A 15,583-nucleotide genomic window follows, 5' to 3' on the forward strand; every position below is an offset into this window, starting at 1 on the left:
GGGTCCTGTTTCTCCTATCCAGAGTCCACAGGCTACTGAGGTGGCCAACGGACTGGGTCCTGCTGCTCCTATCCAGAGACCAAAGACTAATGATGTGGCCGATGGACTGGGTCCTGCTGCTACTATCCATAGGTCACAGACTACACATGGCCGACGGACTGGGTCCTGCTGCTCCTAACCAGAGGCCACAGACTAATGACATGGTCAATGGACTGTGTCCTGCTGCTCCTATCCAGAGGCCACAGACTACTGATGTGGTCAATGGATTGGGTCCTGCTGCTCCAAACCAGAGGCCACAGACTACTGACATGGCCGATAGACTGGGTCCTGTTTCTCCTATCCAGAGGCCACAGACTAATGACGTTGCCGATGGTCTGGGTCCTGCTGCTCCTAACCAGAGGCCAGAAATTACTTATGTGGCTGATGGACTGGGTCCTACTGCTCCTATCCAGAGGCCACAGACTACTGACGTGGCTGAAGGATCAGGACCTGTAAATTGATTTGCACAACTCTAGTCTATATTATACAGCTAGGAGATGTCATGATATCGGCACTCCCAAAGTTGGGGTCTGGCCCTGAAAACCCCTTTTAGTGATTTGCTGCCCACATTTTAAACAGGAACATTATCTTACACTGGATAACAAATACCGGTAATGTATGAATGGACTGGATAAGCCGTCAGCAATCGGTCACTTTCCAGTAATTATTACACTATCACTCCTTCCATCAGGTGAGAGCCCACCAGGAACAGCTGGCGGCAGCTGGGCTCCCTGTCACATGTGGGCTGTGTTTCCTGATGCCAATGTTCTCCTTCACCATAGGACATTGTCTGTCAGATGCCCGATGGACCACATTCACCACACCGAGGTCATTCAGGTAGAAGTGCTGGCATCTAGCCTGTCAGCAGACCGTAGTTGCACAGCAAGCTGCAGTATGTGACAGATCTCTGCTCCAGATGTGAACAGGGCCTATGAAGCAGGATGTCTGTACATGGCACAGCGCAGCCAGTGCCAGCACATACCCGAGGTCTGCACCCCACAGAGAGGATGGCTCCTATCCCGGGTCACCACATGCCTCTCGCACAGGCATGCCACTCCTCCGGGTGTCTGCACACCCCCCTTAGGCGCGGCCCCTTTAAGACAGTCTCAGCCCTCGGGCGTCGTCACGTGACGGGTCTTTGTCCGAACATTCGGGCGACGGAAACAACACCGGAGACATTAAAACCGGGTGAGGAGAGCGGAGGCGAGCGAACACCCGAGAGGGGGGTGGTGTCTGAGGTGCGTATGTGTGTGGTGCGGGGAGGCTGCGGCCAGAACAGTGCACTGACTCAGGTGACCCGGGGGCGGGCGGGGTGTGCGTGTCAGCGCTATTCCGGGCAGGACGAGCGCAGCATCACACTGCCGCCAAGCTCGGGCTTCAGAAACCAACGCCGACATGGAGCGGTGACTGTGGTATACGGGTCACCGACACCGGCAGAGGGAAAAAAGGTAACGGACAAATATTAGATACGGCACACAAAGGGTGGACGGTGGGCATCGTTTGTCGTGATATACCGGCGTCGACTCTCCCGGTAAAGGGTGTGGCATGCGGCGGGCAGCATTGGCTCCCAATTACGTTTCTACGGTGCTAACATTCCGCCTCTCCATGATTGACAGCTGGCGGAGCGAATGGAAATGCCAGCCCTTGGTCCCGCCTTTACCGGCGAGGATGAGAACCAATAGGATTTGCAGTTATAGCCTGGATGCTGCTGTGATTGACAAGTAACTCAACCAATCAGCGTCCTGATTGAAGAGGGTTCATTTTGCGTGTGTGACAGCTATTGTAGAGTGTCAGTGGTGTGTATAGGAGGGGACGGCTGGGACGTAGAGAGCTCGTTATAGCGCTCTCCCCTGCTCCTTGGGTGCAGTGCTGGCGGGGCACGTGTCCTGTGTGTCACCCGACATTGCAGTGCCTTTACCTGTGCAATATGCATGTAGTCTGGTGGATGCAGCGGGCCCCATCCTGTATAGTAGCTTTCCCTTTAAGAACCAGCCCTTTTATAATGGGTGTCATAAGGACGCATTGTGATCACAAGTGCACTGTTACCAGGGCAACAGCTAATGCTCACATATTGCGCCTCACACACCAACATGTAGGTTGCAGACCATTACTGTCGATCACATTGGGTTTCCGGCCTCTTAAGGCTACGTTCTCACGATCCGGAAATGGCGGGGTTTTGGATGCAGCGTATGTTCACTGCGTGCAAGGCGCTGCCGTCTATTGAACTCGGGTAAATCCGCCTGTGATCACTGAGCTGTGCGGATTTACCGCGTACAGTCTACGGGTGAAATTTCTCTAGCGTCTCTGCAACAGAAATTGACAAGCTGCAGTCTGGAAAGACGCGACACATGTCCGTCTCCACGTGTGATCCGCAGGTGCACATACCCACATAGCGGACATAGGATTTCTAGACATCACATCCACTGTGCTGTAACATCTGGCTGCTACAGGTTTAACGCTGCATAAATACGCAACATCAAACCAGCGTCAATTCCTGATGGTGGGTACATACCCTAAGGCTAAGTTCACACGTAGCGGAAGTTACTGCGAGAATTCCATTCCGTGGGAAAATCGCATTTTAAATTCCCGCGATTTTCCTGTGGAAAAACTAGTGATTTGCAAGCGTAATTAGCTTGCAGAATGCTAGCGTTTTCCATGCGATCTGTAGCATCGCTTGGAGAACTGATTGACAGGTTGGTCACACTCGTCAAACAGTGTTTGACGAGTGTGACCAACTTTTTACTATTGAGGCTGCCTATGCGGCATGAGTAGTAAAAAGATCTAATGTTAAAAATAATTTAAAAAAATAAATCGGGCTATATTCACCTTTTGACGTCCCGCGCAGCGTCCCCAGGCCTCCGCGATGCTCCGACAGGTCCCGTTCCCAGTGATGCATTGCGGCAGTGACCTTTGATGACGTCATGCCGCTACAGCATTGCAAGACGCGACGTCAGCAGTGGTCATCGCAATGCTTTACTGGGAACGGGAACTGCCGTATCGCTGAAGCCTGGGGACGCTGCGCGGGACGTCGTAAGGTGAATAAACCCGATTTTTATTTTTTTATTTTAATTCTATTTTTTTACAGGGATATGGTACCCAGAGCGTGGAGGACAGTCTCCTCTCCTCTGGACCGTGGGTACCATCCGCAAATGTTGTGCTTTTCGCATGGTGGGCACAGCCACATGCGGAAAGTAATCAGAACAATGCATTCCTATGTGGGTGGAATCACTGCGATTTTGGAAATTAATGAGCATGCGGCAGATTTTTCCGCGATTCGATTCCGCCGCGGGAAAATCCGCAGCATTAGCACAGCATTGCGGAATCCCATAGGAATGTATGGGATGCTGTTTTTTTGCGGTAAAAACCGCCGCAAAAAAACCTGAACATGTGAACGCAGCCTTACACAGGCTGTGGAACAATGATGCGCACAGAACAATCACTAGGAGATCAATCTACATCATCATGTTATCAGCAGCATATCTGCAGTGTACTCCGAGTGATGAGTAAAGTGCAGTCCCGGAGTGCAGAAATAAATAATAAACTGCATGTTACATACATATGTTTATACACATGGTACACACACATATGCATACAAGGAGCACATACATACACACAAACATGTACACAGAGAGCACAAGTATTCACAGAGCACAGACATGTATTATAGAGGACAGGACTTACTAGTCTGTCTCCTCATCTTCAGGTTGTCTAGACTCCCACAGAGTGCAGGACTTTGGGTGACATCGCAGACACCCAATCTCCTTATGAGCTATCAACATCGAAACTACACAGATAATGCAGAACTGCTATTATCAGTGTAACCAAATAAAACAATTATTGCAATCCAGCACTGTAGAAAAATTAGGAAGTATAAAAAATAAATTTATTGAACAAACATCTTTATAAAAGTAAATAAAAACATGTAGAGGGGAAAAAGCATGTATTAAGGGTTTGCGTGTTTTAAACTACTAAGATTCCTTAGTCATAGAAATGCTAAGTTCAGATTTCCCAATGGTAAAAATAGTCTTATCTAGGCTAGGCTGACAACTATGTAGTGGGGTTGCACAGATGACGCTAGGCTCGCATCTATATAGTGGTATTGCACAGATGAGGCTAGGCTCCCATCTATATAGTGGGATTTCTCAGATGAGGCTAGGCTCGCATCTATATAAACTGTGTTCCAAATTATTATGCAAAGAGAGTTTAGGAGTGATAAGGTTATAATTTTTTGGTTTGTCATTTAAACTCATTGATGGTGATGTGTGTCAGGGCTCTTTATATCACTGAAAGCAATTGCAGATACCTGTGCAAATTAGTTTGGCAGGTGTGTCCAAATAAAGGCAAGACTACTTAAGAAGGCTGTTCCACATTATTAAGCAGCCTACATTTTTTGCCAAAATGGGAAAGAAAAAGGATGTGTCGGCTGCTGAGAAGCAACAAATTGTGGAGTATTTAGGTCAAGGCATGACTACAATCAACATTGCCAAGACACTTCATTGTGATCATCGCAAAATCAAGAAGTATGTAGCTGATTCCCAGCACACACGTGTGCATGCTGATAAGGAAAAATTGAGGACTCTTTCCAACAGGCAATTGTGTCAGGTTAAAAGAGCAGCTGCAAAAATGCCTTGTCATAGCAGCAGACAAGTTTTTGAAGCTGCTGGTGCCTCCAACGTCCCCCGAACAACAAGATGCAGGGTCCTTCAGAGGTTTGCAGCTGTGCGTAAGCCATCCTGTCGATCACCTCTATCCACTGCACACAAGCAGAAACTGCTCCAGTGGGCCAAACCAGACATGAAGACTGACTTCCAAACCGTTTTGTTCACCGATGAGTGCCGTGCAACGCTCGATGGTCCAGATGGATGGAGTGGAGGATGGCTGGTTGATGGACACCCCATGAAAACACGGCTAAGGCGCCAACAAGGAGGAGGTGGAGTAATGTTTTGGGCTGGAATCATGGGGAGAGAAATTGTCGGCCCCTTTAGGATCCCTGAAGGGGTAAAGATGAACTCCATAATCTATGTGAAGTTTCTAAAACAGCACTTCCTGCCATGGTTCAAGAGGAAGAACTGTGCTTTCCGCAGCAAGATCATTTTCATGCATGATAATGCACCGTCTCATGCTGCAAATAACACATCTGCATCTCTGGCTGCTATGGGCATAAAAGAGGACAAACTTATGGTGTGGCCACCATCTTCCCCTGACCTCAAACCCATTGAGAACCTCTGGAGCATCATCAAAAGGAGTGTCTATGATGGCGGGAGGCAGTTCACATCTAAGCAACAGCTCTGGGAGGGTATTCTGTCCACATGCAAAACAATTGAAGCACAAACCATCCAAAAACGGACAAATTCAATGGACGAGAGAGTTCAGAAGCTTCTTTCCAACAAGGGGTCCTATGTGCAAATGTAACATCACCTAGAAGAAAGTTTTGACTTGAAAACTGATTTCATTTTGTAATAAGCTGATAATGCTTACAATTTCACAATTGACCATTTTTTTTGTTCAAAATAAAAAAAGGTTAAACTCTGCTGTGCATAATAATTTGGCACATGCATTTTGAGTGTTTCTTATTTTTAAAAATATACTGTTTTTTTTGTTCAAAAACATTGCAATTATACTAGAATATTAGATGACTGGAAAATAACTGACTGCAATTCATATAGGTAATTTAGAGAAAATATGAGGAAATATTTTTTGCATAATAATTTTGAACACAGTGTAGTGGGGTTGCTCAGATGAGGCTAGGCTCCCATTTATATAGTGGGGTTGCACAGAGGACGCTAGACTCGCATCTCTATAGTGGTATTGCACAGATGGGGGGTTATATAGTGGGGTTGCTCAGATGACGCCAAGCTCGCATCTATATAGTGGTATTGCACAGATGAGGCTAGGCTCGCATCTATATAGTGGGATTTCTCAGATGAGGCTAGGCTCGCATCTATATAGTGGGGTTGCTCAGATGAGGCTAGGCTCACATCTATATAGTGGGGTTGCACAGATGATGCTAGGCTCGCATCTATATAGTGGTATTGCACAGATGAAGATAGGCTCCCATCTATATAGTGGTATTGCACAGATGACGCTAGGCTCCCATCTATATAGTGGTATTGCACAGATGACGCTAGGCTCCCATCTATATAGTGGTATTGCACAGATGACGCTAGGCTCCCATCTATATAGTGGTATTGCACAGATGACGCTAGGCTCCCATCTATATAGTGGTATTGCACAGATGACGCTAGGCTCCCATCTATATAGTGGTATTGCACAGATGACGCTAGGCTCCCATCTATATAGTGGTATTGCACAGATGACGCTAGGCTCCCATCTATATAGTGGTATTGCACAGATGACGCTAGGCTCCCATCTATATAGTGGTATTGCACAGATGACGCTAGGCTCCCATCTATATAGTGGTATTGCACAGATGACGCTAGGCTCCCATCTATATAGTGGTATTGCACAGATGACGCTAGGCTCCCATGTATATAGTGGGGTTGCTCAGATGAGGCTAGGCTCGCATCTATATAGTGGGGTTGCACAGATGAGGCTAGGCTCGCATCTATATAGTGGTATTGCACAGATGACGCTATGCTCCCATGTATATAGTGGGGTTGCTCAGATGAGGCTAGGCTCGCATCTATATAGTGGGGTTGCTCAGATGTGGCTAGGCTCGCATCTATATAGTGGGGTTGCAGAGATGAGGCTAGGCTCGCATCTTTATAGTGGGGTTGCACAGATGAGGCTAGGCTCGCATCTATATAGTGGGATCGCTCAGATGAGGCTAGTGTCCCATCTATGTAGTGGGATCGCTCAGTTGAGGCTAGGCTCGCATCTGTAGAGTGGGATCGCTCAGATGAGGCTAGGCTCGCATCTGTAGAGTGGGATCGCTCAGATGAGGCTAGGCTCGCATCTGTAGAGTGGGATCGCTCAGATGAGGCTAGGCTCGCATCTGTAGAGTGGGATCGCTCAGATGAGGCTAGGCTCGCATCTGTAGAGTGGGATCGCTCAGATGAGGCTAGGCTCGCATCTGTAGAGTGGGATCGCTCAGATGAGGCTAGGCTCGCATCTGTAGAGTGGGATCGCTCAGATGAGGCTAGGCTCGCATCTGTAGAGTGGGATCGCTCAGATGAGGCTAGGCTCGCATCTGTAGAGTGGGATCGCTCAGATGAGGCTAGGCTCGCATCTGTAGAGTGGGATCGCTCAGATGAGGCTAGGCTCGCATCTGTAGAGTGGGATCGCTCAGATGAGGCTAGGCTCGCATCTGTAGAGTGGGATCGCTCAGATGAGGCTAGGCTCGCATCTGTAGAGTGGGATCGCTCAGATGAGGCTAGGCTCGCATCTGTAGAGTGGGATCGCTCAGATGAGGCTAGGCTCGCATCTGTAGAGTGGGATCGCTCAGATGAGGCTAGGCTCGCATCTGTAGAGTGGGATCGCTCAGATGAGGCTAGGCTCGCATCTGTATAGTGGGATCGCTCAGATGAGGCAAAGGGAACATTTATACAGTGGTATGACACAGATGAGGCTAGGGTCACATTTTTACAGTGAGATGGCAGTGACGAGGCTAGGGTCACGTCACAGCTATACAGTGGGATCACACAGATGAGACCAGGGTCACGGTTATATAGTGGGATTGCACACCTGAGGTTATAGGGTCACGTTTATATCATTTGATTGCAGTGAGAACCTGAGATGGGATCAAGATAGTATTTCCCGGGTTGAAGCGTTTCCCAGATTTGGATCCATTTTAATAATAATAATCTTTATATAGTGCCAACATATTCCGCAGCGCTTTACAGTTTAACATTTTAGTTGTTAAAGGGACTCTGTCAGCACAGGATGACTGTTCAAACCAAGTACAGGCGCCCGATGCATCATGGTGGGGCCAAACATTTAAATCCACCTTCTCACCTGCTCTAATATTTTGTATCTAAATTTATCACAAAATAATTTTCTATCCCATGCTATTCAAGTTATAAAAATATTATAGCGCCTCCTTCAGTATGAACATTCTTTTCTATACTGCAGCCAGCTTACTAAATGTCCTGAGGTGGACGCTTGTGTGCTGTTTCTCAGTTCTCTACTTGGATCTGTCTCGTTGGCAATGCAGTGTGATCCCTGCTGTGGTGAGCAGGCAGCCACTAAATCTGCAGCATCTTCCCTGCTTGTCAGAGAAGATGCTGAGCAAGCGCAATGGCATTTTCCTTTTCTGACACACCAAGAGTGATCTGCAAAGGCATTATTAGCTTGTCAGAGTAGCCCGGAGACTTTCTTGTGTGCAGCTTGGGGGAGGGATACTATTTTGGTATCATGTTTGTCACGTGGTACAGCTCCATCCTTCCTACGCTCCATATTTACTATTTCTTAGTCGCCGTATTTTATGACCATAGGTCTTTTTCACATGATCTGGATTTTATCTTCAGAAACATAGAATGGTAGAGTTGGAAGGGACCTCAAGGGTCATCATGTCCCAACCCCCTGCTCAATGCAGGATTCCCTATACCATCTCAGACAGATGTCTGTCCAGCCTCTGTGGGAAGACTTCCATTCCAGGAGAACTTGCCACCTCTCGTGGCAGCCTGTTCCACTCATTGATCACTCTCAAAAGTTTTTTCTAATATCTTATCTGTGTCTTCTCCCTTTCAGTTTCAGTCCATTGCTCCTCGTGTTTCCATGTGCAAATGAGAATAAAGATGATCCCTCTACACTGTGACAGCCCTTCAAATATTTGTAGACAGCTATTAAGTCTCCTCTTAGCCTAGTTTTTTGCCACCTAAACATTCCAGATCGTTAAACCATTCCTCGTAGGACATACTTTGAAGTCCGCTCACCATCCTGGTTGCTCTTCTCTGAACTTGCTCCAGTGTTTCAATGTTTGTTTGTTTTTTAAATGTGGTACTCAGAACTGGACACAGTATTCCAGATGAGGCCTGACCAAGGAGGAGTAGAGGGGGGATAATTTCTTCACGTGATCTAGACTCTATGCTTCTCTTAATACATTATAGAATAGTCTTTGCCTTTTTGCTACTGCATCAACTGTTAACTCATGTGCAATCTGTGATCTATTAATCTTTTTCACATGTGCTGTTGCTTAGTTCTATTCCTCCCATTCTGTAGATATAATTTTTTTGTTTTTCTTGCCCAGATGTAGAATCTTACATTTCTCCCTGTTAACCATTCAATTAGTCGCTGCCCATTGTTCAAGCTTTATCTAGATCTTTCTGAATCCTTTCTATGTCTTCTCTAGTGTGAGCTATCCTTTCTTTTGGTTTGGAAATTGCAGATTTTAAGGAGGGGGACACAGCTGAAGCAGGTTTTCCCACTGTCAACAGAGTGAGATCCCATATATGCAAGTTAGGACTCATGCAGACGAGTGTATAAATTGAATGTCCGATTTTTGATTGTATAGCATAATGACCCATGTTGTTCACTAGTGCTGCTAAGACGGTCCGTGAGAAAAATAAATTTCAGCATGCACTAGTTTCTTCCAAGTTTCAGATGAGACTTGTCCATTCAAGTCTTGCTACACAGAACATCCTAGTGACATCTGATTTTTACTGATGCATTTCTGTAATAAACCTATGAAACTGTATGGGTGTACGCGTCTAAGCGTTTTTACTGGCAAAAACGCTTACAAGAAGCATCACATTCATTTTAATGAATTCCGCACTTTTTGTGCATATTGATGCGTTTTTTCCGCGAAAAAAACACATCGCAGTAAATGTAGCATGCTCATTAATTTCGCGGAAAAATCCACATTTCTATTTTCTGAGACTGGGGACGCTCTGGTAAAAACCCGCATAAAAATCGCGCACAAATGCGCGTTTTCTGGGAAGGAGTCCGGTTTTCAGTCAGGAATTTTCTGCATACAGCCTATGTCATCACGTACATTTCTTAATGTAGATGTATGAAAACCTATTGCTCATGGGTTTCTAGATGAAACTCGAGACAATTTTTCATACGCTTTTCAGTAGACAGCCTTAAAAACACAATTTCTGGATGCTCTACGTTTGGTATACATCTACTTCTGCTTCTGCTTAGGGGTATGTCTATATTGATCAGAGCTGTTTGGCCGTTTACATACTGCCGTCAGTTTCTTGACATCAGTATTAGTGTGGAGTTATCACGTCACGCAATTGTGCCAGTGCTCATTGGCCACTCCTTACCTGGGTGTAATCAAGGGGTACCAATGGGTTGCCATAGCAGCCCAGGATCTACCAAAGGACCCCATCACTGCCATTTTTGTACTCCCAGGAGAGAGTTTATAGGGGATCTTAATTTCTTCTAAAAATAAAGTAAGAATGCATAAAAAATAGTTTTTAAAAATATAAAGTAAATTATATATACAGTATGACTGTGTACATGGGGAGAGACCAGTCAATCAACTGGAACAGGATGGAGAAAAACAGGCCAGCTTTTCAAAGGTGGCGCATGGCAGAAAGGGGCATGGCTAAGCCCACTTATCTAATTCTCCAAATGTTATGCTACTTTAGTGGCGCAAATTTTGCCAGAAATCTAGGCTAGTGCCTTACCAGGGTAACATTTCTAATATACTCCAGTTGTAATTCATTAAGTGGGATGTGTTTCTTGGTGAATTAGGCACACCTTAAGGGCCTGTCACACTAAGCGATATCGCTAGCAATATCGCTATAACGTCACTGGTTTTTGTGGCGTTATAGCGATATCGCTATGTCTGATACTTGCCTCTGACCGCTCCCCCGCTGGTTATCTCTGATCGCGAGAGAATGTCCTGGACCGTTTCTCGTCGTCAGCTGCCTGCTGGGCTTCCTGCTGTGACAACGAGCGATGCGTGGACGCGGGCAGGAGGACGTCAAGATCGCCTCGTCTGACAGGTAAGTAGCGACCCCCGACCCCTGCGATGTTGCTGGTGAGATCTGCCTGTTTGGCAGCTCACTAGCGACCACTTAGCGATGTACCAGCGATCCTGACCGCGTCATATCGCTAAGTGTGACAGTACCTTTAGTCCAGCGGACCCTTTTATGAAGACTGGTGTGCGCAATGCCAGTCTTAATTAATTGGGCCCTAAATATATTTTAGTGTATTTACTTTCTACAAATAGGGGACTCCCAACCCTCCTCTGACAGTAGGCGGTTAGGAAAAGAAGACTTGGCAATGTTGGATTTCAACTTTCCTGACTTCTTTATTACGCAGGAAATTCAGGCTGGTAGTGGCCTATTTCTCCCCAGTTTGAAAAAAAAAATCCATTCCCAGCAGACTGTGCATGTTTATAGTAGGGTCGGTAACTCTGACACTAAGGCCGGGGGTCACACTTGCGAGTGCAGTGCGAGAAACTTGCGCATCAATACCCGGCACTCGAGACCGTAGTGTGCGGCTGCATAGAAATACATGCAGCCGCACACTCCGGTCCCGAGAAATACATGCAGCCGCACACTCCTGTCCCAAGTGTCGGTGGCAGTGCCGGGTATTGATGCTCGAGTTTCTTGCATTGCACTCGCAAGTGTGACCCCTGCCTAAGAACTAATTCAGACGTTGGTATATTGTGGTCCTAATACAGACTGCAATTTATGGACTGGCCCCAGGTCTTTTGACTCAAACTTGAGCTTCATATATGCCTATGGGGCTGTGATATTTGGTTCAGGAGACACGCTGCAAGTCTGTGCATTGCCGATCAGGCACAGTCGCCTTAGAGGTTGTCCGGCTTTCTGATATTAATGAGATCAGTGAGGGTCGAACACCCGGTACACCCAACGATCAACTGTTTTCAGCTTTGACATTTGGATATGAACAGTGAGCACATTTGAGCAATTGAATAGGAGCTGAGCTTCGTTCCTCAGCAATGGCCAGGCAGCCTGTTTAAGTTTATTAAGTAGACTTTTTTTTTTAATTAATAAAATCTGTATTTCTTCCATGAGTTGTTTTTCGCTCACTAGCCTTTTCCTCTACTACACAGTGCACTGGGAAGGATGGATTTCTCCTCTCATCATATTCGACTCCTGCAGCAGTTGGATGAACAGAGAAAGAAAGACCTGTTTTGTGACTGTCACATCATGGTAGAAGGCCAGATGTTCACGGCTCATAGAAATGTGCTGTTTGCCAGCAGTGGGTATTTTAAAATGCTGTTGTCCCAAAGCTCTAAGGATGTGAGTAAGCCCACAACCGCTACCTTTGATGTTTTCTCTGCCGACACGTTCACTGCCATCCTAGATTTTGTGTACTCTGGAAAATTACCCCTTTCTGGACAGAATGTCATTGAAGTTATGTCAGCAGCTAGTTATTTGCAAATGACTGATGTCATCAGCGTATGCAAAATGTTTATCAAATCCTCCCTGGACATCAATGAAAAAGATAGGGATGGCTTCTTTAGCTTGTCTGACAAAGACAACGGCAGCAACGGCACTGGATTTTATGCAGCTGGATGGAGGACTGAAAACAGCCCAACACACATTCATGAAACAGCAGAGCATAGTCGTTTTATCGCCGGATACAACTACCCTCCTCCTATCAACCCACGTTTGCATCGCCCTTTCTCTAAACATCTCCGTAAACCAGAGCATGTCCGTAAACACCGCAGGCGGTTAGTGACTGAAACCCTGAATTCCGCATGCCTTACGTCAGTTCCGTTAGGCGACCTTGTGGGTGGCACTGCAGAATGCATAGTCCACGATGAAGAGAATACAATGCAAGACGAAGAACCACAATCGCACGAAGAATTGGTGTGCTCAAAGCCTGAAGAAGATGACGAAGGTGACACAGCTCAAAGCTGGCCAGAGTCACCGCAGAATGCAGATTCTGGAGACCAGGACATGGCTCCTCGTATCTCCAAGGCAGATGAGTTGTACAAAGCCATGCCTACTATCTTAGGTGTTATGTCTGGTTGGAGCGAAGGTGAGAGTTCAATATGTTTTTACTTAATGCCTGGTCATGAAAATACTGTAAGTCTGTAATTTACCTAATCACTGATTTCCCCCAGTGGTACACAGCTGTATTACATGGAACGTTATGTCAGAAACACAGGAATCGTATTGTTAATGGTCATATCCTAATAGGAATGCCTGCTTTATTAAAAAGATCTAGAACTAGATTTCACAACAGAGATACTAGAGCACTTTAAATATATATGTCAGAATAACTGTATAATCCTTTTTTTTAATGTAAATACACCAGCCCCATCAGTTTGTATCATGAAAGCAGGTGAAATACAAATGCAAATTCCTTTACCTTTATTACATTCATCAGAAATAGAAAGCACATGAATGAGAAACAGCAGATAATCACTGCAGATGAACAGTGCATGAGCTGGTGAGTTCAGTGATTGACAGCAGCTCTGTTGACATGACGTTGATCGGCTACAGCCAATCAACAAAGACTGGAGGAGCAGCAAGAGGCAGCGCTGATCCCCTTGAGAATGACTAAAAATTTTCTTTTTTTTGTAATCTGAGTCTATGGAGTAATAATCTTTGCAACAACACAATCCCTTTAACTGTAATCTTTAGAAGCTACTTAAAAATATTTTTCAAATCCTGAAAAAAATAAAATAAAATGCATTAAGGGGCTGTTTCGATTACATTAAAAAAATAGCTTTAAGTGAAAAAATATACAGCATCTAGTATACAATATGTATCAATTAGTAGGTTTTAAAAATCCCAGCTGGCTTATTCATTGGATCATAACCGGTGCAGATTACTTAGCTGATTAACTTGTTAGTAGACCTAAGGAGTTGGGTTGCATTTATGTAGCCTGGTCTGTGGTCATTTAACATGCGCGTTTGGCGGTAATTTAATAACCTTTTTAGACAGGTAGTCCGCACTTCCATGAGCACAAAATGATCGTTAATACAATCGTTCTGTGTGCATAGAAAATCATTGCTCTTGGACAGAACTATCCTGTTTACTCTGGGCAAATAAAAGCGGCTTTGGAGAAAGTAGAAGACCCATAAGCAGTAATATATCTAAAAAGATATACATAAAGCATTCTTTGGGAGATGGAGAATTTTAAACCTTTACACATGGTGGTTTAGACACGCAATATAAGTATTGTGAGGTAGCGCTGTCATTTTAAGTAGGGGATCATAGCCACACCCACCGGGTCACATGACTCTGACCTCATCACAGGTCCTTCAAGCATTTACACACTCTTTCCAACAGTGCTTTAAACACACCCCCTGGGTGGGTTTGTAGGTAACCAGGCGCGCCCATCTCTCTAGTTACCTGGAGACTTCTCTCTTACAGATTGAAACAACACCTCAACAATATCATTGCTGAACAACACATAATTCTCCATCCCAAAGCCACCCACGTTGGGATACATAACGGCCATTCCGTATTCTGCCATTCATCCTTTCTCCTGGGACATCCACACAGCGCCCCCTAGCGGACTCAGTGGTTACACCACCACATACCTCCCCCCTCGTGTTCAACCCCACAAGTTTGAACAACATTACACCAGGGTCTCGCGACCGGGCACTCGCTACACCTTGCCCCACAGGTCGAGAGAACAGTCTCCATCTGTCATACGGCCTCGTTCCGTTAGACCTCCCCCACCTCCAGCGGTCAGAATATCGGTCATTGGCTTTGACCCTCCAGTCACGGTCTGTCTGCGTCGTCAGACACTGGTTAGTCACCATCCTCTCTAAGCGTCTTGTAACAAATGGTACCCCACCACATCTAAGTTTACTTTTCAGTGCATTAACCTCACAGTTCTTTGCATCTGCTGTCTCTGCAGCAACCTCCAGTTCACACTGTAATCTACGGTGCAACGTATTGGCACGTTGAGCCTCTTTGAAAGCCTCATGCACACCTTCCTCAGCACAGGCTTCTTGCATGTCTTCTGGTACATCAATCACAGACTGGAAGGTCGTGGTCTTGCTCTCTTCCTGGACCAAAGGCTCTAGCTTTACCACGGACACTTCCCTCACTATCGCTGACCCGACCGGGTGACTGTCTTCTTCAGTTCTTAACTCACCAACTTCACACGATTTGATCACTTCATGACCCTTTGCCACAATGGCTACTGGCAGTTCTGTCATCACTCGCGCTCACCCGCGGTAAGTCTTCGTCCAACTTCTCCCGCAGAAGACTTTTTACTACTCCTCTGAGTTCCTCCATCTCTTCCTTGAGGTTATCGTTCACACTTTGCCAGGTGGACAGGTGACCTCTGAGCTCCAAGACTTCTTTCTCGAGCCCCTCCACCCTGTGCTCGGCCATTGGTCTCAGGACTCTTTCTTGTTCAAGATGTTCTTCCACTGTCTTTTATTAACTGTATCTCATGATCTTGTTCCCTTTTGGCCAGCACGTGTCGCACAACTACTTCTTTGATTATATTGTCAAAGGGTACCACTGGGTCAGTCCCATCAGCCGAGTGAACCGTCCAGTTACCGTTTAACTGTGTTTTTACCCCAGTCGTCTCATCGCCCAGCATCCGTCATATCACGAGACGTCAGGTCCGTAAGTTGGGCATATGTACTTTTGCTTCTGGTCAGTTCTACCTCTGACCTGTTCATGTCTGGAGCCGTCACTGTCTGTGTCTGCTGGCCCCACAGTCAAAACGTCTCCATCGTCCG

General features: G+C 46.0%; 1 protein-coding gene across 3 annotated transcripts in view; it reads left to right on the forward strand.

Annotated features, from left to right (window-relative positions):
- The first annotated feature begins 1,090 nt into the window (after positions 1-1,090).
- ZBTB8A (zinc finger and BTB domain containing 8A) overlaps positions 1,091-15,583 on the forward strand; it is a 45,745-nt gene continuing 31,252 nt past the window's right edge. The window contains exons 1-2 of one of the 3 annotated variants that reach the window (XM_073551999.1): positions 1,091-1,227; positions 11,975-12,909. In XM_073551999.1, coding sequence (XP_073408100.1) covers positions 11,988-12,909 — 922 coding nt within the window. In that variant the 5' untranslated portion in view covers positions 1,091-1,227; positions 11,975-11,987. Of the gene's footprint in view, positions 1,278-1,305; positions 1,488-11,974; positions 12,910-15,583 lie in introns of those variants that run through there. The other 2 variants (XM_073551997.1, XM_073551998.1) reach the window with 2 other exon arrangements.

The sequence above is a fragment of the Dendrobates tinctorius genome, unplaced genomic scaffold (genome assembly GCF_039654945.1).
Source record: "Dendrobates tinctorius isolate UK_male_01 unplaced genomic scaffold, ASM3965494v1 ptg000183l, whole genome shotgun sequence".
NCBI classification, from domain to species: Eukaryota; Metazoa; Chordata; class Amphibia; order Anura; family Dendrobatidae; genus Dendrobates; species Dendrobates tinctorius.